Source organism: Xiphophorus hellerii, chromosome 4 (genome assembly GCF_003331165.1).
Source record: "Xiphophorus hellerii strain 12219 chromosome 4, Xiphophorus_hellerii-4.1, whole genome shotgun sequence".
Taxonomy (NCBI): domain Eukaryota; kingdom Metazoa; phylum Chordata; class Actinopteri; order Cyprinodontiformes; family Poeciliidae; genus Xiphophorus; species Xiphophorus hellerii.
Window position 1 is genome coordinate 20,598,142 of NC_045675.1, and position 26,467 is coordinate 20,624,608.

The following is a 26,467-nucleotide window of genomic DNA, read 5'->3' on the forward strand; positions in this document are numbered from 1 at the left end:
AGTTTTACAATTAGATTTTACCATAGATGTAATTTAATGTTTTACATTTCTCTTTTGAAGATCATTTTTCAGTACTTTACAGTTTTTTCCCCCCACTGTTAAGACATTTCATTCTAGTTGTCTATTATATTTACTTCAGCATTTCCTGGTATTTTTAGTCTTGTTCCTTTGATTCTGATCTCTGTGAAGCATATTGTATAAGGTATGTAAGGATTCTACATATGTAGAGCTGGTTGAGTGAAGCTTTTCACTAGATTATTTTGAAATCATTGAATAAAAAAACTTAGACAAAACATGCCATTTATCTCGCATAAAAGCAGCAGACCAGCTGGGGACAACATTTGTACTGAAGACAAACACACTCAAGAACTGTTGGAATCTTTTACAGCAAGACATGTGTTTACAGATGTTGCTCCAAACACAATGACAAACAGCTGGGATGAAAGCATACAAAGTGCTGCAGAGACCGTAATGTATTAACAAAGGTAAAAAAACTAACGAAGTGTCGCTATCAGGCTTGTTTATATCTCTCCAGGACAGAAAGGCGGTGAAGACGGGTGTTAGGAAAAACATCTTCATGATCTTCTTCCTTACAAGAAGGATGGAAATCATTTTTACGATAAGTTCATCCTTTCTGCCACTGTTGCAGATGTCTCCGTTAGCAAAGATACCGACTGTATTCATAGCTGATATGTTGCAGAGGTCTGTGACATGGCGTTATAAATGAAAGTGTTGTTGAAGGGCACAAATTGGTGGCTGATGATCTTGATTGCCTCCTGAGCAGCTGATCCTATACAGAACAATGACAAAATATGTTAGCTGACATCACAGAGGAGTTCAACTATATTGGTTATAGAGATATGATTTGTAAATGCTTCGGGGAAGAATTTACCTCCTAAGAATGCGGAAACTGTGTGTGGCTCCGCTGCACCGTATCGACAACTGCAGGGGTTAAATTATGACTAATTAGTGTCAGCTCTGATGGCTACTTTGAGCAGCCAGTCAAGCAGTGATTAGCACTTACAACTCATGGATGTAGTCATCTTTTATGTTGACATTGAGGTTGTACTCTTGCAGCAGGCTGTTCACACACAGCTTCAACTTGCTGATGTCTTCCTCCACCTGGTAGTTATACACTCCTTTCATAAGGAAAAAATAAAACAAAACATATAAATGAAAAAGGAGACAAAATGTTGTAACGTTTCAAAAATAGAAAAAAAGAATACGTTTCATACCTGGGTAGCGAGAGTGCAGCTGATAGAAGCGATCAACAGCGCGGAGCATGAGGTAGAAGACCATCTCGCTGTCTGGACTGTCCATGCAAGAAGCTGAGAAAAGATTTTGATATTTACAATCATTTACTTTCACTTTACTAGTGAAGAAAAAGGTTCAAGAAACAGCTTCAACACAAACTATATAAACAATACATTTCTCTCAGACTTACTTATTTCATCCTTATTTACTGAATCCACGTGATATTCTTCAGCCAAAGACCGGCAGCACACAACACGAAGGAAGGCTGCATTTTTACCTACGCACCAAAACAAACGCCTCCAGTTAGAAAACTATTTTTCCTGCAGGTGCAGCAGTCACAACTAAACTATTTTGACTGATCTGGACTCAGTTGAGTGCAGATAATTTCAGATAACCAGAAAGAGCTAACGTGACAAAAAGACATCAAGTAAATTGCAAAAGAAACTGATCAGAATTAAAAAATTTTTTTTTTTAAATGTTCTCAGTGCGACTGTTAACTGTAAAGAATATTATTAGTAATTGGATCTACTAAAGTTGCTGAAGGCTGCATTAATATGAGCAGAGAAAATATACTTCATTTCAAATGCTGAGTACAGAGTACTTACAGAACAGCTTGATGTCTCTTTCAGAAATGCTCTCTGCTGGCTGTTAAAAAAGAGGGAAAAAACAGCAGCTAACAATGTTTTGTCCCAAATGAAGCAAGTATTTTAAAATAAAATATGATCCACATAAATTGAAATTGTGATTAAGACTGTTTGAATTAATATACAAGGCTCACACATTTATTTGACACATGAAGATAACTGTTTAGTTAAGTACTTGCAGGAAACATGTTCCTACACAACATTTCTGATGTACCCATAGTTAGCATTTGATAAAATGAACAGAATAAAGATTATTGAAACCTTCACAGACACGCTAATGCATGTCCTTTTGTTTAAATCCTTAAAGTTAAACACAATAATTCTGCACAGTTTGGACTTATGACTGACCTTTCCAACAGACTGTAGTAGACTTTCAACATGCTTAGCAACAGCTGCTGAATCCTGCAGGGCCTTTTCCCTGTAACTGAGGTAAAATAAACAAAATAAAATAAATTAAAGTTTAGCCACTTTTCAAAACTTGAGTCATGATCAGTAAGTCCTTTCTCACAGCTGGAGTCCAAATGTTCCACAACTTACATGTTTTGGAGATTGATAAACTTCTGAGAGTCTGCTATCATGTCTGGGATGGTGCCTCGTACAGGAAGGTTTCCACTGCCTTCACTGTGAACAAACTCTTTCACAGCTCGCAGCATCACCCAGAAGGATGGAGACTAAACACACAGGAAGAAACAAATTAAAATGCAGATCAGTTGTAATGTAAACATATATTTGTTGTGCCCTTTAACAATGCTTGCATTTACAGAGATACAAACAAACAAAAAGAAAACCTGTGCTGTGATGTTACATTGTCCACTACTGAAGAGATCTTCAACAGCACTTGGAATCTGCAGAAACCAGAGATATTATGAAATAAAGTAGATCCAATTACCGATTGGATCTACTAAATAGAAGAAATAGAAGGATCTGACACCTTTGTTGGATTTAACGCAGTGTTGACATTCTTAATAGCTTCGTCGAAGTTTTCTTCATCTTCTGGAACACCGTTCAGATTCTTCAAGATCCCTAAAATGTAAACAAAAATAAATAAAGAATAAATCTTATTAAACAAGTATAAATCTCAGTCAGTTGACTAACAGGCAACAAAAACAATCCAGGGGTTCGCAGATACCTTCCCGAATCATTTGTCTGAAGGATTCCTTCTCCTTGTAATTTTTTGGTGGCTGACCATCATGCTGCAACCACAAACACCACAAGCGTATCAGACAGAAAACAAACTACTTTCAAAATAAAGACTGAGCCTCCAGGAAAAGATAACAGATCTAAGTTCCACACCTCACTGAGCCACCGATCCAGATATTTAGCTACAATGATAATCCATGGGGTGTGACTGTGATCCTACAAATAAAACAGAGAGAAAAGGGGCAATTGATGGTTATAAAAAGAACAAAAATAACTTAAAGGGCTCTTAATGTGAAAGCTAACTTCAAATCAGCACCTTCTTTTCCATGCTTGTGAGGTCATAGGAGTTTATGTGGTTCTTAAACTCATCAAAAGGTTGATCTAATCTGAGATCCTCCAATGCGTTGTCTGGATGAGATTCAATGACTAAAAAGAGAGGCAGCAAAGTCATAGTTTATAAATACAGAAGCAAATTAACTACACACATGATCATGTATATGTGCACGAGTAAGATGTTAATGTAGCATCATTAATCAAAATATTCTTATTGATTGTTAATGTGACATAACAGAAAGTTCTAAGATAAGGAACCCGGTCTCTTACCTGTGTGCTCCTGCACTACTAGCCTCATGTAGCCTATCAGGCCATAGGTTTTACAAACTAGATAAGGTACAGAGGCACTCCACAGAACTGAGCCGAGCCTTAAACATGTGCTGTTGACGGGTTAGAGATAGAGAGAGAGAGAAAATGAGAGTTGGCAGACAGGAAAAAACAAACAAACAAACAAAAAAAAAAAACATGCCATGCCACTCAGGCTCTTTTGCCTAACTAGCTGGATAACATCTTGTACCTTTCTGGCAACTGGACTCCAATGACTATTGTAAATCTGTGAAAAAACTCCGGATCATTGTCCAGAAGCTTGTCTGGGCTCTGTAGGAATAGAAAACCCAAGCAAGAGTAATATATTATTATATATACACAGCATATTTTTAAATCTTTTATCATAATCTTGCTCTTTCGTCCATGTAAGAATATTCTTCCAAAACATGTCTGCAGTTTTGCAACATCAACAATCTAAATACATTGTTCCTTTCCGAATTTCACATTTTAAGTTTTTGGAAGTTGTCAAAATGAAAGGAATTCAAACCTCCTCGACAAAGTTTCCCGACACGTCGCTGTTCAATTCTTGTAGTAGCTCGGTGGCAGCTTGTGCTCTATTCTGCAACACCAAAACACCACTCAGCGTCAAACTTCACTTAATTTTTCCCCATTAACCATAACATTACGACCTGACGCATAAGCATGAATACGTGCAGAGATACACAGACAATTTGTAGAAACTGTGACAACAAGAACTTAAATCGGAAAAATGCCAACCTTTCCAATGCTGTTGCTGCTAAGGAAAAAGCTGCAAGACAAAATAACAAAGATAGTTATTTAAACTGTATCTGTAATTAGACATTTCAGCTCAGCTGTTAATAATAATAAACTCTTACTTATTTCCTACATCTTCCCCAGCAACTGTATGTCCATCTACAATGGTGAAAGCTCCAATCCCTGTCAAACATATAATTTCACCCAATCAGACAACTGTTTTTGTCTCCATTAGCAGCACCCATCACAAACATGATCTGCTTACCTGGAAGCACCAAATTCTTCAGGATCTCCGTTCCAGTGGCTGTGGCATTGATGAGACATACATGTGCGTTCTCCAGAGCTTCCTGTCCATGGTCACCCCACAGACTGATGGTGGAAAACACCACAAGGACATGTGATTTCATTTTACTGAATAACACCAATCATGTCCAGCCGATACACCTTGCAAAAACAACTGTGATATCATCTCTTATTCCATTCATATTTATTTTAAACCATTACATCGGTATTTAGAGGTTGGAACACGGAAACAAATGGTAGAAGAAATGCTGTTTCCTCTGATTGAAACCAAAGTCAAAACCGACATTTATCCCATCAACCTCAAAGCCCAACGATGCTGATAAAAGCAAAGCAAGCTAATGCTAAAACGGAACCTCAGCTTGTCTAACGACGTGTTCTGATACCTCCGAGAATAACTATCCATGATATGTACCTACACAAAGTCCTGTTTCTTAGTAAATACCAAGAAGCTTATAAAACTTACCGCAGCTGTCTGTCGTATTTTTGCTCTTTGGAGCCTTTGGTGGCTGCCATGATAGCTTTAAAATGACTTACGTTGATGACTCTAGTTTTACTTCCGTGACGTCAGATTCGACACGAATGTGGCGGAGCGATGATCTGCTTGCGCACTTTCGACAAAAGAAATACTGGAACAGAGAAGCACACTTTAAAAATAATTAATTTATATCGTTATAGATATATTTTTATATATAATATAATATATATATTTATTTTGGAATGTATTTTATTTTAACTTGGGTTAGGTGAAGGTTGAAAGACGAGTACATATTGTGGAAAGCATCAAATCATAGACAAATAAATATTGCACAAAAGTGTATAAAATATGTTTTATAAAATTTTGTGAGATTTTGTGGTGAATCCATGGAAGTTTTAAAGCTTAGGTTTTTTTTTTTTTAACAATTAGGTGGCCAATTTGTCCAACTTTACGGAGCCCTCTAGGGGACATGGGGATTTTTTTTCTTTTGCGTTCCCTCGCAATACTTTTGCGTTCCCTCGCAATACTGTACCGATCAGTTATGCGGCATAATTGAATACTGTAAGCCTTTCTTACGGTGGCCAAACAGTTAATAATAATAAGTTTTAATAACTGAGGCTCTGTAAGAGCCATATGAATGAAATAAGTAATTATTGATATGACAGGAGCACGCGACTTTGACACTTGGGTGGTGGGTGTGTCGATGTGGGCGTGGCTGTCATCAAGTATGAATGGGAAGGTTACTGGCCTGCTGACTTTGTGTGTATGAGGAAACGGATGAGCGGGGTGGTCAGTCCTTGCAAAGTTTGGAGCATGACAATCAAAATGGATTAAATCGATAATTCTGACAGAACAAAGAAATGGTTTGGAGTTCGGACAGATGAGATTCCCCGAGTTAACCTAGTGCGGCCCTTTACCATAATTAGTTTGTCGTGTTTTTAATAATAAAACGTGTTTATTATTATTAAGCCTTTAGTGCAAAAAAACTGATTAAAAGTCGATTTATTCACTGCATGTTTATGTCTGCTAAGGTTGAGATGGAACTGAACATGAAAACGGCCCTTTAAACCATTCAGGCAACCAGCACAACAAAGACACAATTAAAACTGTCAGATAACTTATTACCCCGCGATAATAACTCAGAAATAGTCCAAATTAGGATGTATTTTTTCTTATTTCTTTCCTACTTACGGAAAGTTTCTGTTTATATCATAGGTTTGTGGTGCCTTTCTATCCTAAAGAAAGATATAAAACTTCAGATATTTCACAAAGATATATTAACATTCATGGAAAAACCTCACATAATCGTGTATTAAAGCAGAAAGTACGGCGGCCACCGTAAGAAAGGTTTACAGTATTCAATTATGCCATATAACTAATCAGTACAGTATTGCGAGGGAACGCAAAAGAAAAAAAATCCCCATGTCCCCTAGAGGGCTCCGTACTGTAGTTTAAAGTTTTGATGTAATTACTGTAGATTTTTTCCAGTTTGATAACTGTCTTTTCCTTTCAATTAAAATTTCTTGCATTTTGTTCGAAAATATATTTGAATTCAATGTGAGAATATTTAAAATAGGGAAATTGACAAATGAAAGTGGTCCAACATTTTAACTTGACAAAAAGTAACATCTTAATAATAGGCATTGATTTCGGGTCAGAATTTAAATATATGGCCCAAATGCATTGATAGAAAACTGATTTGATGTACGATTTTCAAAAGATTGCAATATTTACTTCATACATCTGATGACAACTTTTGTAAAGGGTCCCTTCATGGGCCCTGGATGTGTTGAGCAATTCGAACTTCGCTATATGCTGACAAGTAATTGGTGCCCACATATTGATTATGTGAGCACATCATACTAGTGACAACATTTATAGAATATAACGAGCAAAAACAACCCCAAAGTTTTAATTTTGGTTATTATTTGCAGCAAATTTTTATTCGTGTTTTACTTAAAATCAAACTTTAATAGGCTACTTCTAAAATTGATTTGTTTCTATTTACTTTTGTCCTTTCAGCCTTCTTAAAGCCCTTCCAGGAAGAAATCCTGTAACCCAGAAAAGCTGTTTTTCATCTTATTTGTTTTCTACTTTTCCTATCAAATAACTGACAGTACATAAAAAGAAAGAAGCAGCCTATTATTTCAGGGTTCATTACATTTTCCCACAATAATCTTGATACATTTATATAAAAATTGTCACGCTTTCTTGAATTATAATCTCTACGTCTGTCCATAAATGGATAAATTACTGATTGATTTGTTTTTGAGGTCGGGAGGGGGCGTGTCTCACCGGGAGTAATTGTCCGTCCCCCTTAATAAACTTCATCAATAGCTGCACCGGCTGATCTCTGTGGCCGTCATTAAGTGTGACTTAAGCCGCAAACAAGGACAATGACAGGACACCACTGGGGATACGGAAAAGAGGACGGTAAAAAAAAAAAAAAGTTCTTAATCAGACTCTCTATAACATGTTTAATGATTTCAGCGTGATAAATAGTTTCTTAGCTGCACAAACGGATCCTGCTCTGCTTCTCCGGAAGGATACCTGTAAAGGCGGCTGTTAAACCGGGATTAACCCGGTGCTTTACAGGGTGACCGCTGTCACTTTAACTTGAGAATCTGCTGTTGAGTTTGCCCTGGACTTCTGAGAGGGGAAACGACTAATAAATAATGATTTCTGACAGTTTTTAAGAATGAGTTAGGCTTTTCTCATTTGTTTTGCACATAAGTCTGATGTTGAATTGTAAAATTTCTAGGGTAGATTTTGAGGTATGGGTTTTATTTTGTCAAGGGGACAAAATAAAAACTATTTTATTTTTGATCTTAGCATGTGCAGGGACATGATTTTACTTTATGCCTTAAATTAATTGAAGCTGTTGTAAAAATATGGGTTTTATCCCCCCCACCCCTGTAATTTAAAGGTCCTTCAGCATGGCACAGAGAGTTCCCAGTTGCCAAAGGAAACCGCCAGTCTCCCATTGACATCATTCCTGATGAGGCTAGACGTGACAGCAGCCTGGGTCCTATTTTCCTGAAGTATGACCGGTGTACATCTCTTAACATTGCTAACAATGGACACTCTGTAGTTGTGGAGTTTAATGACTCTGATGACCGCTCAGGTGAGAATAATCTGTTTGTTGACATTCTTATTTTCCCCTGCAGGTTTTGTCAGAATTGTTTGCCTCTGAAATTGTCACATTGCTTTGCAGGGACAATGTTTAAAGATCACCTTGCAGCTTTTAATGGTGGTCATAGTTCAGAGATGACGTCACTCTCTTATCTGCTGTTGCAAACATGCTGTAAAAATCTGTACTGAAAGCAAAGGACAACAAGTTTTGCAAAGTGCAAACCAGGTGTATTACTGATCATAATAAAAGGCTGAAAATAAACCTCTGATTACGAGGCAGAAACGTGCAGCTAACAGTTTATGAAGATCTGTCTGCTGGACAAAAGATATAATAACCTGTCGGAGATCTCAGTGGTTATTATGACAATGCTTGTTTTTATGACTGGCTGGATGAGTGATGGCCACCCTGCAATCACCATGAATGATAAGTACAGAAGCTTGGGCAGTTCCACACAGAATTTCCACAAGGCAAGCAAATGTATGGAAATAACGGATTAAAGAAATGACTGGCCAGGAAACACAAGCAGTACTGAGTCTTCTCCAATGTCTCCCAAACTCTTCAAATTGCTTGCAAGTTGCTTTGGGATGTGAAGTGTGATTTTGGGAAATTATCTATCTGGGAAAAGGAAAATAATTCAGACAAATTGCAAAAGTGGCATTTCAGTATTGGGCACAACTATAGCACACACAACCACTTGCAAAACACATGAAATTGGTGCCAATTGAGTACATTTATAAAGATCTTTCATTTGTATGGGTAAAAAATAATTACCCATTATTTTTTTATGGGTAAAAAATAATAATGACAAGTAAAAATTATAATGGGTAAATTCATACAAAAAAAATCAGGCTTGTTTTTTTTCTTGGATCACGTTTAGTTTCATGCATGAACGATTATCAAAACTTTTTTTTATTTTTGACATGCTGGGAGAACATTTTGAGGCACATGCCTTTTTATATTTACCTTAGCCAGACCTTCCCTTTCTGACATGAGCTTTTTGATGAATGTCTTATTTTTTTAGGTTCTACTATACATTTTTAACCTGATTTAGATTGTTTGCCTGCTGTTGATTTTTAAATTCAAAACATCGAAAGTTGTTGTCTTTGGGAAACTAACCAGAACAGTCGCAATGTTTTCATCGGTGTTAAGTAGAAAGTTCTCAAAACTAGTAGTGTTGATAAATTCAGTGATAACTACTTTAGCGTTCCTTACATTTAAAGACAGTAATTAGTTTTCATGTGCCAAAGTGTAAGTTGTTTCATGTGTATATTTTGTCATTTGTTTCTCTGTGTTGCCTATGGAATCTGCCATAGTCAAACCATAAGCAAATTTTAAAAATTTGTGTGCGGAAACTCATTAATGTTCAAACAAGGTAAGCAAGAAAGGGCTGATTGTGATGGAGCCTGACTTTATTAACAGTCCTTCCTGATTGTGGTCTCTGAAGTTCAGAATTCAACAGCACAATGAGCTTGTTGATGAAGTGCGCCCAAAGGGATTGAGCCGGCTTTTAGCGTCAAGGAATTATGTTCCAATGCGAAGATGTGCAAAATATGGCTTATTTGCTTTAAGAATATCAATCTGCAGTAGTTCTGAACAGTGTAACAAATCACAATTGTAAATGTGCAAGATAATGTTTGCAAAGGACTACCACAGTGTAACATTTTGTGGACACTAATATTTCAGCTGCCATGATTTCAAACTCTTCTCAGTTGGTAATATTTTTAATGGTTCTCTTGTTGTTCAGGTCGGATATAGATGTTTATGACTGAGGAGCCCAAACAAAGATGGTGAACATCAAAATGGCACTGAACATAGGGAATAGTGAACAAAACTTGAGTTAACGGAAGAGTTGTCTACATTTTATCATACATGGTCAAAATATAAAATAAAAGTATTTACCAGAAGAGTAATTTCATTTTCAAATGTGTATTGGCAACTGGCAAAGTGTGGGAAAACTTTAAAACTTCTGCAGACGTGAATGAATTCTTATTGGAAATTTTAAACGTAATCCCAACAACTGTGATTGCCAACAATAAGTATAATTGTTTTAATATGTCCAGAAAAAATGGGTTTTCTTTAGTGATTTGGGAAGGATCCTATTGTGCACTTGGGTTCTAAATGTTTCTGCTTTGTACCTTTGTAACCTTTGTCATCAAGAGAAAGATGCATATTTGGCATAAGTTTTAACAGTGGCTTTTAAGAAAATATAGAAAGGGAACCAGGCAGACGCACCTAAGCTGGACTAATGACTTTAGATTGTTGAGGAAGACGGAGAACTTGACTTGTATAACCATGTTATTCCCAAATTGAAGCTGTGGGAGGATGGAGTACCCAGAGAAGATACAGGTCAGCAACACAGAGGTATGGAAAGACAATATACTGGGACTGAATCGGCATCATCTTCCATGATGTTTATTATGACGGTGTTCATGTAAACTGAAAACTGCAAAAAAATAAAGTGAAAAATGTGCTTTAATGGATGTTACTGCACTGACTCGTCTTGTTGCGTCTCTGGAGGAAGGTGCCAGGCTGTGTTTGATGCCTTTTACATGGTACTCTGTGCCAGGAAGGCATTTCTATAACACTTCCTGAAAGAGTGTGAAGGCACAGCTGATGTCATGTGTGACTTCCAAATTATTTTTCTCACTTTCCTCTTTCTGCCTACAGTGATTCAAGGAGGCCCTCTCGACAACCCTTATAGACTCAAGCAGTTTCACTTCCACTGGGGTGAAAAGGGATGTGAAGGATCTGAGCACACTGTAGCAGGAGCCGGCTATGCATCCGAGGTTTGTGTTTGGATTTAAAACCTTCAGTTCTTAGGTTGCTGGTAACTAAATAGATCCAGTAGACATGGGTAACATCTGTTAACTTGTACAGGTAATTGAAGAATGAAGACAGGTCTTTTTGGATTTTAGTTTATTTTCATAAAATCCTGTTGATGTATGACTGCTATGGACATGTCATCCCATCAGAGAAAGCAGATATTTGTTCCTAATTTAGTTTTTCTGCTTATTTCTTTCTTTAGTTGCATTTAGTTCACTGGAATGCTGACAAGTACAAGACGTTTGAGGAAGCAGCAACGGCTCCTGATGGCCTTGCTGTTCTTGGCATCTTTTTAAAGGTACAACATTTAATGCATGTCCAATTGTAGTTTCATCCTATCATATTTTTGAAGTTTTTAAGGTGCGAGTGTTGTAAATTCAATAAATTTGTGTATTGGTTTAAGACTTTTTTTCTCCCACACTATTAAGAAACGTACTTCAGTTTAGATTATTAAAATATCTGACAAAGCTGGCGTAATAGCTTTTGCAGCTCGGTGGGTGATGGAGTTTGTCTGGTAGGAAATGATAATCAGTTGGATCTGGCTAAGCAGATACTGTCGGTTAAAATGACAAATCGTAAAACTGCTTCAAAACTTTATCAGTTTTTTTCTTACCCATATCTAATGTTGTGCATGACTTATTCTTTTAGCAGCCTTATCATACTCTATCCGTGAAAAGATATCAGATCTGTTTTTAGAAAGATTCAAATATAATGGTCTGCCATCTGGTTTAACTTTTGTTTCAACATTTTAATGTCGTGAGCAATTCATTTGACCCGATTTGTAAAGTCTGAGTCGTCACTTTTGCTTTAACTGTTGCATTTGATCCCATGGACAGTCTTTGCAATATGTTGCAGAAGGCTTGGAGATCCAACGTTCATCTAATCCAGTGTGAATGGAAATAAAAGCCCAATCAAAATTATATCTTTTAATCAAACCTAATCATGATCTAGCAAAATTAATGCATGCAACTTGTTTTTTAGCCACCAACAAATGAAGGAAAAAGATTGTAAAAGTTTCTCTAAATACACAAATATCAGTTTTAAGAACCAGTCTGTTCTGTTAGCTAGGTGATGACCACAGATGGCTTCACATGATAACTGATGCGCTGTACATGGTGAAATTTAAGGTGAGTCTTGTATTTTACTGCTTACATTTATTACATTTTCTCTCCCTTATAAGCGCATTTTAAAAGCTGTTGTTGGTGGTTATGTTATTTACTTTTCCTACAGGGCAGCTCCACAGATTTCAAAGGTTTCAATCCCAAGTGCCTCCTACCCAGCAACCTCCACTACTGGACCTACCTGGGGTCACTGACCACACCTCCCTTACACGAGAGCGTCATCTGGATTGTCCTGAAAGAGCCGATCGTGGTCTCGGAAAAGCAAGTGAGGACATTCCCAACAGTTTATCTCTAAACTCTTAAATTCAAACGACATTTGTTGTTTTTAATCCATGTCATGTCATCTGGTAGAAATGGTGGGCCTGTGGAAAGTGGCCCAAGATGAACCTTTCTTTCATTATCACAAAAAATAATTTAGAGATGTATGTAGATTTGTCACTAACGCTTTTTGTTGTTGTTAAACATTAAACTAAAATATCATACCGTGAAATCGATAGTAGTAATATGTTCATTCCCATGGTGGTACTCATGCACAGCAAGATGCGAGTCCAATAAGGAAATGTTTTGTTGTAGGGAGGAGGGAAGCAGATTTTTAGCCCTATAATTCAACTTGTGTTACTATAGAAGCCTAAATATGTTGCACTGAATTTAATGATTAAAACTATATGTCATGTCTTTGTGTCTAAACGTGCAGCTGGGGATGTTCCGACTGCTCCAGTTCAGTGGTGAAGAGGATGGTCAGAGGATGCGCATGGAAAACAACTTCAGGCCTCCTCAGCCTCTCAAAGAGAGGCTAGTACGTTCCTCCAATTAAGTTCACCTCTGTGCATATCAACTTATAGAAGTCAAAATCAGTTTTTGTGTTTGTGGGATGGGGCATGCTTTATTGCAAGTATACTTTTACTGCCGTTGTAGTTTCTCCAAAAGCTTTTTTGATCCATTTTGCACAAAGTAACATTAGCAGGAGTAAGTTTCTGTCAGAACAGAAATGCAGTTTTTTTTTTTTGCGATCTGAAATCTTTGAGAATTTGTAAATAATATTTTCTAAAAGGTTTTAAAGATATCACAAGAAATTTGTTGTTAAATTTTAAAAGAAATTTATTTAAGCTTTTAAGTTGAAGATAAAAGCCTGGTTTGCACTCCAATGCCAGCAGCAGTTAATCGAAGAAAGCAAGCAACACTGTGAAATGAGTAGCAGCCAGATCTACAGGCTGCCAAAAGCCTGATCCTTTATCAACTGTTTATCCAGCCTGTGGCTAAAACTGCTCTGTTGTCCATAAATCAAAATGGGACATGGATTTCTCAGGTACCTTGTTGATAAATATTTTAAAATGTTTCTAACAAGATCTATTTTTGAGATATATTATGATGTGGTGGCAATAACATAGTGTTTGACACCCAACTGAGAAGTGGCTCTTAAGTTATTGTATTTTTGTTGCAAGAGATGTAATTTCTGGGTGGCTTAAAGATTTTTATAATGTATCTATCTGAAATTTCTCTTGAAGAAAATAAAATTCTAAATATCCTTTTCTCAGTTTCCCACTATTTTTTGTAAGGATCAGAAGTTTGACTTTTTACTTTTTGGAACATTGCTATCCAGCATGTGAGTCATGATTGAACACTTTTGAGGCCCCAAACTCTCTTAATAAGATATTAACTGACCGAATAGCACAAACAGATTTCTTCCAGATAATTCAGGGTTTTTTTTTCTTGAAGCTGAGGCTGTTCAAGCAAATGTTTAATCTCCCCCATAGCGGTGACAAGAACCAGTGCTGAGTTCAAGGTAATCAGTAGCCAAATCCAAGCCCGGAGGAATGTATGATGGAGAGACGACGCATACACTGTAGCCAGTTATTTACTGACTGAATACACAACTTTGTTACTTTAAGTTGTTCTGGGGTTTTGAGTACAAAAAAAATACATAAATAAATGCCAAACTCGTAACAGAAGTTAAAGAAAACCAAACACTGGCAAAAAAAGAAAAAACTTGGCAAACAAACTGAGCAGGGAAAACATAGTTCATCATTAAAAGGGATGATGACATACAAGGAGTTGTAATGGCTGATCACACCACATTAACACAAATCACATAACTCAGGACATGCATGGCTAACTATAAGAGAATGGCAGTCAGTTTAGTTAATAATAATAAACTAAACTCAAATGAAGGGAAAACAAAATAAATACAAGTCATTGCTGCTAGAATACAAAAAGGTATTTGAATAAAAAAAACGATTCCCCCTTTTTTATAAGGAACTGGTGGTGCAGTCCAATTAACCCTCCATGTTTTTAGCTACTCTACTATCTTTAGTTTGGCAAAACTCCCACCAATCAGGGAAGATGAGAAACTTGTGAAAGATTAATCTTTTGAGGCCACCACATGTTCATTTTAAAGATATTTAAAGGTGTATCCCATTAATGAATGGAAAAGTGCTGACATGTCAAAAACATTGTAAATGGACATTTGAATAAAACATTAGTAAAGGCTTAATGGCAGCATTTCAGCTTTATCAGTTGGTATATAGTCCCTGAACATGTTTCTGTCATGCTTCCCTGAAACTTTATCCCCTGGAACCTGATTAATCTGAACTCTTTCCCTCCAGGTTGTTTGCTGTTTGCATTTTGATTCCCTGTTCTGCTTATGTAAATTGTTTGCTGATTCTGAGAGTTGCTCCTCCTGCAGGTTTCCTCTCATCGCCCTTCATTCATTATCCATAGATTTTAAAACCGTCCTGCCTTTGCAGTATTGTTTTCATGAACGAGGCATTGAGAATTATAGCTTTTATTCATATTTTGTTTTATAATGATTTGTTGGGAATGGAAAGACGATAAACTTACAAAAGCATACATTAAAAACAGATGGTTGGATAATCATAGCATAACATACTCAAATGCACAGTTATCTTAATCAAAATTACGATCCCAGAAGTGCATGAAGATCTGCAGTTTATAGTTTATAGGAAATGTCTTTGTGGCTTTATTGGGAAAAAGCTGCACAGACATTGATTGGATGAATCACCTTCAGGTCATTGTTGATGTGCTGGTAAAAACCAGAGCCCAGAATATAGTTTGAAAGATAGCCAAGTTAGCCAACTGCCTCAGGGCTTCGCCTCTGTATTTACATTTTGCAAATAAACGCTGTGATGTGAATGAAGAGATGGAAGTAAAGGAGCTTAGTGAAATCAGTTGGGAAAGAAAATGCAACAGGAAGGATATCCTTGGAGAAAATGCATCTTTAAAGATTAAAAAACACAGGAAAGTATTTTTAAAATATTCTGATAAAAAAAATAAAACGCTGTGCTAATTGTGTTAGGACTGCAAAGAACAAAGAAAACATATTTGAAAAAAATATAAAATGCATGAAATTGTGTTGTATTCTTGAAAAAAAAGAGCAAAAATACAGTGTGGATAGTAACTAATGCTTTTGTAATTCATAATTTAAAGAATTATGTAATAATGGAAATGTATGCCCTCCATGTTGGATTTGTTGTCACAATACCCAATTGAAATATTTAAGCTATACATTTCTGTGTTTGCTCTTGGTTTAGGTTGTTCTGGTCATCCATATTATGTGCATATTTCATTACATGATATTTATTTTTCAAAAAGGAAACAATTTCTCTTGAATGAATTTTGTGTTGTTTTCACTGAGTTAACAAATGGAGCACTTTATCTTTTTCTATCAGCATCCTGTCTTTGAGCTATAGCATTATTGGCCCAGCAGATGGCAAGATATAGTAATGTTTGGAGATTGTACCTTTGTATAAATGTTTTTGTTGTGTATATAAAAAAAATAAATTTAAGTCCATATTAAAAACAGAAAAAAATAATCCCATTTAAATAGGGAAATTAACTCGAAAAAGTGTTTTGCTTAAGAAAAAAGGTAAATGTCCCCCCCTACAACAAACCAATAAACACACACACACACACACACAAAATAAATAATCACAGGCTAAATCAGAATAACTTTACTATTACCATAGTTATTTCTGTAATTCACAATAAGCAGACTTTCTTTTCATGTGTTTGTGTGTCTTTTGTGTAAAACCAATCAATTATAATTTTTTTTAGAACAACCTCTAGGTGGCAACATTTGATGTGTTTTGCATTAAGCAGCTTGAACCAATCTATGTTTCACTAGCTTAGTTAAGAGCAATAAAATACATAATTAAACCATGATATTTAAAATTAAGGTTATATAGGCAGGACAATAAAATGATCCAAAGATCAATAGAGTGAGTAGAGCGAAAGCAAATGTTATTTCTTCAGTGGCTGCTTTGTTTTTCTGTATCTCAATCAATAACATTTGACCTTGTCTTTGTCTGCCCTCTCAGATGTGTGCAACCCCTGCTTGAGTCAAAAGGGTTACATTACAAGGATTGATTTTATTTTCATGTGTTGTCTCCCTAAAATAAATACAATCAGAGTGCAGATAATATATTAAGGATGCAAATGGGTATGTGAAGTATATTTCCCTCATATTCCCAAATAATAAATCTAAAATAGCATCATTGAGCTTTATTGAGACAGAGAATACCTGAGCGGGCACATCATCCTCAGCCACAATCGATGTGCCGTGTAAGATGATATTACAGTCAGACCTCAGAAATAGAGTCAGTCACATGTATTTTTAGCAGTACGTTATCTACTTGCTTATCATAGTGACTTTTTTTCCCCACATACAGCAAAGTCTGAACAGCACCGTGAAATACGTGCTGGTTCCAGCAGAAATACATTCCAAAATAATGTTATTTGCATTTCTGTGGAACATATATAAGTGTAAATATATATGTATATATATAAAAAAAAGTAGATTGTGAATGTGCATGTACATTCTATGTGGAGTTTGCACATTCTGTAATTTTATTGAAGTATGCTGTTATGTTGTTGTTTCCCCTGTGATCACAGCTTTCTAAATTTTTAATTTCAAAAAAGTGCCTTTTAATGTTGAAGCTGTGATTCAAAGTTGTGTGGTTCTATTTATCTAACAGGCCTAATTGTTAAGTAAACTCGGATTTTTGCGTACAATTAAGCCCCAGGTTAATCATACCCTGACAGTAGTCTTTTTTAAAATTTACCAACATATTTCTTCTTACACTTTGAGGAGGAGAGGCTCCAATTTAATAAAAATCTGCGATGGAGGCTGCAGATTGGGAAGCTGGTACGGAGGCCTCACAAGCTCAAACACTCTGAGCTCATCACCAAAGATAAATCAGAACTAAAGTCAAAATCTAGTACAACAACCAGTGAGTACATGCCAAAAAACAAAACAAAACAAAACAAAAAAATGGTCAGCATTTATAAAATCACAGTTAACTTTAATTTTTGTACACAAAACATAACCAAAAATCTACACAAGGCATCATTAAACGCTTTAGGAACACATTTTTTCTTAAAAAAATGGTGTCATCTTTTACTACAGCTGCAAACTTGAGGACTATGAGGGGTAAAACTTTGAATGCAGGATTTTGGACTCTCGTTGTGAGCGCTGTTTACTTGGACCAATACAGTCTTATGCAAGAGCAACACTGTGACCACTTAATCTTTTTACTTAACAAGATTATTGTATTAATCACAAAATTTGATAGGAAGGACATGATGTATCTTTTATTGTGATGGTGATGCAAAGGCGCGTGTGTTACTGAACCACAGTCCTAACTTTGTTTGACCTGAACTACAAATCTGACCTTCAAGTCCACAGCCCAGAGATGTAGTTACAATCATCGTTTTCCATCACTACAGATGAAGAAAGGATGCTGAGCTCCCGAGTCGTTAAATTTCTCCACACTGCCAAAGATAGAGATTCTATCTAACAGAGGACGCAGCCATGCTGCGGTTGCCATGGATTCAAACAGCACACACCAAACAAATGCTTTGGCCAGCTCATATCGCCCCTACTTGTCCATGAGCCAGTGATGCATCGCCATCACCCTCTCAGAAAATAAAATCGTACTATGACAATATCTGATGCCTAACTCTGCCCTCCACAGTGGCACGTGTGCTTTCTCTTTTCATGAAGGAGCTTTATTTAGCTTTATATCTGGGCTCATTCCGTGAGGACACCTGGTCATGTCCAAATCAGACAGAAAAACACACATACATCACCTGCGTTTGATGATTTGTGGCCTTCATCTTTGCTCATGGTCACGTTTGAGATGAAGCTATGACAACTTGCCAAACAGTACACAACATTTCAGGGTTATGTATATACACCAGAGGTATTAAGGGGCCTAAGCTATGGTGGCCTTGCTTTACTCAGTATACTGTAAATCACAGCTGAAGGAGAAACAAAGGCACCTCTAAGCCACTTGGTTGGGATAAAGAAAACAAAGCTTTATTGTCATGGGAGAGAGGTCACAATCCATTATCCAACACATTAGTGTCAACTTATATACTATAAAAGCTGTTATTTATGGAGCCTTTTATCTGTAAAACCTATTTTTTCAGCCTCGGTTTCTATTTTTAACCTGAGATTATCAGAATACACCAGTGTAGTGCAGGATATGACTCCGCGTCCTGATCTCTGACTTTATATCATGCCAGTGTGGGGTTTCCGAGGATTTAGTCATGACATATTCTGAGCGGGAAACACCCACAAGGTCTTCAGAAAGCTCAAATGTCTCTACTCAGTGACCCTTCCAGACTCCTGAGTCAATCTGAGAGCTAGTGTTTGCATTGTGTCTATGGAAACTCACACAGCCGGCACTTCATCAGATCTCAGTCACCCCTATTTATTTCAAACACGTCTGCTTAAAATCAGCGCTGCTCCTGCTTGGCCGGCTGAGTAGAAATGCAACACTGACTCCACAGACTTGACGGTCAGAAATATAGAAGCATTGCAGCTGTTTCAATCACATATGAAGAGGTCATGTAAATCTTCACTCACAGAAACCCATTATTATAATAAACATGAAAAACTGTTCAGCTTCACAGGTGTAAATTATTAGCAGACCAAACCTTTTTAGGCATTGTGTTGTCATGTACCATTTTTAAATATATTTTAACTCTGTAGCAGAAATATTTCAGGGCCTAACATCAATCTGTGATTGCTTTATATGGAAGAGTACAGATCTTAGGAATGGAAATAAGTGATTTTAGTAATTTATGCTTGCGTAGGTGTGAATGAACTCCATGACCCTTTAAAGGCAAACAGGTTTGCCATTATTAATATTTTTGTTGTTTCATAAATAGTTTTGAATAAGAGCACATAATTTAAAATTGAATTCAATAATGCTACAATGGCGAAGCTGCAGGCGGGTCTAGGAGGACAGCCAACCCAAAAGACCTGGATGGGAAACGGAACAGTATTTCTTAAATCTAAACTTGTCACGTATAACAAACACGTTGTATGTAGGATTATATAGGTTGCCCAGTCAGGATTGACTCATGGTTGCTGAAAACTTTACTAGACCGAATAATTTTAGTTATGTAGTGAGTGTTAAATATTACATAAAATGTTGTGCTACATGATTGGCCTTATTTTCACTCTTACATTTCACTTTATGACACGCAAAATTACAAGTGGATAGCCCATATTGTCTCCAAGTGTATATAAAACTCGTCACCAGCCGTCCACCAACGTCATCACCAGTCACTTGGCAACAGAAGGCAAACTAGCTAGAGCATTTTTACGGACTAAGTTAGCATGAGTGGCGCTTCATGGAGCGGCAAAGTGAAAAGGATTGAAAAAAGAGAGCAAGGAAAAGCCAAAAACTGTATATTTTGTTCGTCGTCTTGGAGATGAGCCGGACTTTTCTGTTGGCAGCGATTCAGGCCCGCCAAAACTGCCAGCCCAGTCAGGGAGCCGGGCTAGTTACTGGTAGCAAATCTAACATTATTCACAATATGAGTTATCTATAGACTGATTGTAAATTGTACCAGCCGAGTCTCCTAGCTTACACCCTATCCGCAGTGCTGCACTGCTTTGAATTTGTGTTGCTTCATCATTAGTGAGCAGCACTTAGCCTGATGCTTTTGTTGTTCTCTTGGTTTGTTATACTTCATGTCTGTTTAATGGACTTCAGAATGACATAGTCGCTCTCTGTGGCGGTGAAGCTGCAACCTGCTGCTGTTGCAGGCATGTCTATGTTGTAAAGTTATATTATCATGAGCTTTATTATTTGGGTCTAAAGGCCTCAGTCATTAGCCCCAGCTTCGGCCCAACGCTGACTTGTTCTGCTAGTAGTGTAACCCTTAACATGTATTTTATTATTACTGGCAGTCAAATAACTATGGCAACTGTACAAGTTTGAAGATTCATATATCGAGATTTGGGTTAAATAAATCACCACATTCATAAATAAATCACAGATTGATGTAATCCCCAAGTAATAATTTGATGATTTTTTTTCTGTCCCATTAACACACAATAGTATTGTGATTAGGGTGAGGCCAAATACTCATAATGAACAACTATCCAGCAGTTTGCTGCCAATGCTGCCTGATACACTAATACCTTTTCTAGACATCCCAACTAATATTAAATTGAAAACTTAACACACCTCAGCAGTGACATAGTCGTCTGGATGTGAATCTAAATACATCTAAATTGAATGCAAAATCACAAAGAAGTTATGAAATTCTTGGACTCAAACCTCTTGCATAACGATTCATAATATGAAAACATTATGATCTAATTGAGTTGCACATGAGTGCAGTTCTTAGCACTTGTTTCCCTTGCAGAAAAAGAGGTCTGGGGTTCAACTCCCTGTCTGGGAGCGTTTATGTTCTCCCCTTTAAGGTGTGGGTTCTCACCAGATCCTCTGGCTTCTTCCCACACTCCAAAGCTAACTCATTTTAACTCCAAATTGCCTTAGAGATGTGTGTGGTTGCATGGTTGTTTGTCCTGTCTCCTTCTGTGATGCCCTGTAATTGACTCATGACCTGTCCAGGATGTAGATTGTGGATATCAGCGGCAAATTTTAATGAATGCCATCGCTTTCTCCTTTCCTTTTACTTGAGCTTTTGACAGACTGAGGACGAGAACCGAGAACCAAGCTAGAAAAAAAATCTCAGCAATTTTCTTCCAGAGTAAACTTGATACATTTTACTTTTTACCACATTAAGCTAAACCATGTGGAAAATGTTGATTGTAATAAGGCTGTCAGGCCTTAATCCAGACAATCCCCTGGAAAAGTGATCCGATAACTTTACAGTTCTCTGAAACAAGCACATGTGATCATCTTCATGTCTGTGTCTCTGGACTGTGTCCGAAAATAACACAGTCCTCGGCCAATTTGATCCCAGCCGCATTGACTATCTGAAACTCCCACAACCACCTAACACTGACACATTCACACACAGGGGTCAGTTATTCACCCCAAGCATCACAAGTTTCCAAGGTTCCTGTCCCTGAGGTCAGCTGGGTCAAAAATAGCGTCTGTTAGCCTTTTATAAACCAGAGTGTTTCTATAAAAAGCTCCTGGATGACCAGAAACTGTAGCTGAAACCCCATCACCCTATCTTTAGCTTTATTTATGTCCTGGTGTTGACAGCCCCCACTTGCGAAGCTTTCCAGTCATGGTCACATGTGTGCCGAGCCCTTGGCCCACTGCTGGAAAGCACCAAGGGGTGAAACAGTAATCAGTGGGCCCATGGCACTGCCAGCCTGCGTCCCTCAGAGAAACAAGCCGCCTAACAGCTGCTGAGTTAACAGCTTGATGGTCCCGCTCTCAGATTCTTTCCATCTACTTAGTGTTTATGGAGCTCTCTTTTGATGACAGATAAGCATGTCCTCTATTGTTAAACCCCGATTGACATTATTACATCCGTCACATGCAAGAACTATAGTTAAATGAAAGATGTAAAAATAGAAAGGTTTCCAGTTGTGTGCTTTATTTGACTTATGTGGGTCACGTTTTGCCGACCTATTTTTTCATCTTACAGTTGCACTTTGCATGTGGAGCAAAGGTGACTGACTGACTACATTCCTGGGAAGCATGATTTCTGTCACTTTCTCATAAGTGCATTCAACATGTGGCACAGACAAACTTAGGCACAGACATGTGTAACACTTATTATTGTATGAATCTTCACATTGTAAATGATTTATCAACAACAACTCTAAATTACTTTAAATTAGGTAAAATTAGTTAAATTTTGTTTATGTCACACTTCACAAAAATGTAGCCAATTGTCTGCCTGCCTATCTGTGAGGGTAGCTGTGTAGTGGAGATTTGCAGATGTGTCTCACTCTTCCCATCTTCAGATAATATGGTTCAGTTAATAACTGACTTAATGAGCCATTTGCAGTTTCACAATATTGCCTGTGTGTACTTAGACTTGCATGGCTTAATCTTTGAGACACATACTGGCAGGATCAACCACGTAGACCTCCAAGAAACTGGAGGGTACATAAAAGAGACACTATTCCATTAGACATTGAAAACTATAATCTATAATTTAATCTATAATTTATCCCTGTGTTAAATCTCTCCAAACTCTCTGCTGTGTTCCTTTATGATGCTTTTTGTTCACTAATGTTCACTAATAAACCTATCAGACCTGTTAAGGATGTTAGGTACCTTCTGAAAGTAGTTTATTACACTATTAGAGTATAGTGGTTGTTTTCAAAATTGTAGTAATTAAAGATACAGTATGTAACTTATATAAAAATATGTTTTTCACATATTAAAACTGTCACTATGTTGTGATAGTATCAGACACATAATCTGTGAAAATCTAGCTGATCTGCTTTCTCCAAGTGCTAACTGCAGAAAAGCACAGCTCGATCAGAAGCAAAAAAATCAGATCCAGAAGGGTGGTATTAATGGTGTCAACCAGGCTTATGTATGTACTGCTCACACCCTTCCTGCTACAACATAGCAGAGAGCAATGGGAAGACCCTGAAATGAATGCTCCGGCTAGTTAGCATGGCCACTGATGTCAGCAGATAAGCAGTTTTCTTGCAACGCTAAGTTGTTTCTCACCATTAGCACATTGAGCAGTGCGTACATGAGCATGATTGACAGTGCTAAAACACTTCTCCTGGCTCTGATTGGCTGTTTTTGACCAGGGGTAGCTCTGGGAGGAGGTGAAGGACCTTGAATTTTTCAACATGATGACAGTTTTAACAAATATGTAAAAAAACCTATGTCTTATAAAAGTTAAATACTACAGCTTTTATATAGTAAAACTAGTGCATTGTGTTATTCTGTTTTGCCATTTGGGCTAAGGTTCTAACATCCCTTGACTGACCATAGGTCGCATGGGTTTTGGAACCACAACAAGCAATATAAATTAACAATTTAAAACTTTAACAACCCAGCATGTTCATGTATCATTGGAACATTTTATGTAGCCCATTTTAATTATGTTTTCATTTATTGTGGTAAGCTTATGTTTGTGTCTTAGGTTTAGGGATTGGTAGGCAATATTGGGTATAGCAGTCAAAAAGATTTCTTTATTATACGTTTTGTCAGTATGTAGCTATAACTTGACCCTTTGGCTGAATTTATTACAAAATCCAGGTAAAACTAGATTTGTGATCAGAGAAAAGGGGCTTCAACTGTTCAGGTTCTTCTGGCTGGAACGATCCTGTTATTTTATCTGTGAATGAATCATATTTTGATGCAGCAGACTTAGCTGTGATTCCAGATAGTGAAGATTAATGGGTTAGAGAACATAGTCTCTTCTCTTCATATTAAAGGAGACACAGAGGAGAAGGATGAAGAGCCAGTATGACTCCCTGTGGAAAAACTGAGTGTGTTTCTTCTCCTCCTCCCCCCTTTTCCTTTTTTCCCTCTTCTTCTTTCGTCTCATGTGTTTAATCAAGTTCAGAGCAGCTTTGCCCACACAAGGACAGTAGGTTTCATCCCACTCAGGCATCAGTTCATGACTGATGGCAGAAACTGCATTCACAGTGTAGGTGGACAGCGTGTGTGCGTGCATGTGTATGTGTCTGCTAAACTGGGTCCTCATGACGGAGACAGTCACACTAAGGGTCTGCTGGTGCTTTCATCAGGTTTCTTTCTGAACCACACTACAAAGACCTGGTGGTCATTTCTATTATTCTCTCACACTGATCCTTGTATCGATGTATTGAGTCTCAGGCCTGCTATTATGGGAACGGGGTTGCCAAGATATGTTAGTGTTCAATATGTGTGGGATGAGTGAGTCTGAAAGTAATGGATTATACATGGAGTGTCATGATGTGAAATGTATTTTTTTTTCTTCAATGATATTATATATAATACAGCTTCTATTTTTATATGTTCACTCTGACTTTTAAGTCCATTCTCTTATAATGTACCCCAAAAAAAAAAAAAAAAAAAATTCAGGCAAGATTGATTGTTTTTTTTAATGTTTCCTTTCTGTTTTCAAATTATTAGACTCACTCACACAACACATCCTATCAATTTTCGTTCATAACCTGTTAGTTTGACATCTATGCAGTGGGAAGAAATACTTTTAACAACATTCTTTCAAGCACCTATTAAATTTATTAAGCAATATTGTATTTTCCTCATGTGAACTCTATTCCATAATCACCATGATGGTTTTCTCTTGCTGCAGTGGACATAATGTTAACTTTATCTCCCTTTCACATGACTTGATCCCACTACATTTGGAATAATGACCTTATCAATGCATCACTGTGTTCTTCCACTAACCTGAGATTCAAGGCCATTTAATGAAATTTGTGTTGTAAGATAATTTAGACGATTAACCAGATCTAGAGTCAATTCCCTGCTGTTTTAAAAAGTGACTAAAACCAAGTACAAAGTAAGTCTTGTATGTTGCTCCATTTTACGATTAGACTCCCTCAGAAAATAAAAGACAGACAGGATGAGTTTGTCTTTCATTTAATTTATAAAACATTTCCTGTCAGTGTTTTGTCCTGAAGCCTGAGTCAGACTGCAACTGCCAGATTTCTGTATTTAAAGGACACGTTTCCGGCTCGTCTGATTATGTAATTTGTCTGTGAACGACTGCCACTGATTAGGTGATGTGTGCTAATTAAATACATGTATTTTATTAAAAAGCTGCTAGATGTTAAGGAGGGTAGGCATGTTAACACTTTGCCAAATAGTGCTAAGAGATTTCTGGTGGCTGTTGTGATTACTTTTTAGATTAATATGTTACAGTTTTATGTTGCTGAACTGATAATCCTTGTATGTAAGTGCACAAAAAAGATCTTTTGAACCATAGAATCACTAATACACCTGCACTGATTTAGCTTCCACTGCTTTTAAAATGCATCAGTGCAACACCTACGCACTGCAAAGTGTGAGGGAGTTAAGTTAATTGTCATGTGTGAATTGCACCTGATTCTTGAATCAGATGCGGGTTCATTTCCAGCTTCCTGTTTTGATCAATTCTGAAATGTAGGGGTGATTATGGTTTCTGAGATGCCATAAATAGCAGCAGTGACGCACACAGTCTGTCAAATGTCCATTTTATTTGACAAGCTGTTTTGGCTGTTTTTCCTGTCTGGAACATCAAATTACTGTATTGAATAAATAAAGGGAAACAAATGTCACAAAACAATGACCCCTTTCTTTATGTGGGTTTTTAATGCAGATATTTTAATTCTGGTGTGCATTGGGTCCATCTCTTTTAGTTGCAATAATTTAAATGTCAATAATATGCTTTGGTGCGTCATGGACGCATAAAGTAAGAATAGATGTTAGATGAAAATTTGTTTTTCTTTTTCAGAAAAGAAGATGGAAGAAATAACTGGATTTTCAATGAATGCTTGTGTAGAATATAAATAATTTTAAGATGTAGCACAAATTGTAGTTTAATTTTTACCAATTTTTCACATTTTGACTGACCTGATTAAACAGATAAATTCTCTGAATAAAGCAAATTTTTTACAAAACTACAGCTTCTTCTCACTCATAGATATATGTAATTGTCCTCTTCTTTTCATAGCTTATTTCCTCATAACACAGCACCTGTCACTGCAGTGGTTGTATATATATTTGTTGCAGAATTCTTTGATGTTTTCGCAAAAGTCAAAGTCAAATAAAATTATGAGCTTATTTTGTAATATTTTAATGTTTCTTGAATGTGTAAATTTTAAGGATCAGCTTGCATATGGTATGAACATAATATAAATAAAATAGGCTAAAGATTTTGAGACATCTAAAGGACATGCTTTAAATACTACCGCAACCATTCAAGACAGTGCCTAAGATCAATATTTCTAGCCAGAATTTATATTGAAAGTTCATCAAAAGTTGCAATTCCATTACAA

General features: G+C 36.9%; 2 protein-coding genes across 2 annotated transcripts; one reads left to right on the forward strand and one right to left on the reverse strand.

The window, feature by feature from the left end:
* Positions 1-283: 283 nt before the first annotated feature.
* nae1 (nedd8 activating enzyme E1 subunit 1) lies at positions 284-5,308 on the reverse strand. The gene is made up of 20 exons (XM_032561516.1): positions 5,179-5,308; positions 4,678-4,781; positions 4,535-4,595; positions 4,416-4,446; positions 4,186-4,257; positions 3,889-3,968; positions 3,642-3,751; positions 3,355-3,464; positions 3,192-3,254; positions 3,028-3,091; positions 2,830-2,921; positions 2,687-2,743; positions 2,436-2,569; positions 2,247-2,322; positions 1,860-1,899; positions 1,445-1,531; positions 1,236-1,328; positions 1,025-1,139; positions 893-942; positions 284-790 (listed from the first exon to the last, which is right to left on the reverse strand). The coding sequence occupies exons 1-20, from the start codon at positions 5,226-5,228 to the stop codon at positions 681-683; spliced, it is 1,599 nt and encodes a 532-aa protein (XP_032417407.1). The 5' UTR covers positions 5,229-5,308; the 3' UTR covers positions 284-680.
* A 2,208-nt stretch (positions 5,309-7,516) lies between these two features.
* ca7 (carbonic anhydrase VII) lies at positions 7,517-13,801 on the forward strand. Its single transcript, XM_032559860.1, has 7 exons — positions 7,517-7,623; positions 8,117-8,314; positions 10,991-11,109; positions 11,349-11,444; positions 12,211-12,273; positions 12,377-12,532; positions 12,962-13,801. Exons 1-7 carry the CDS (start codon positions 7,587-7,589, stop codon positions 13,079-13,081), a joined length of 789 nt encoding a protein of 262 aa, XP_032415751.1. The 5' UTR covers positions 7,517-7,586; the 3' UTR covers positions 13,082-13,801.
* Positions 13,802-26,467: the final 12,666 nt, after the last annotated feature.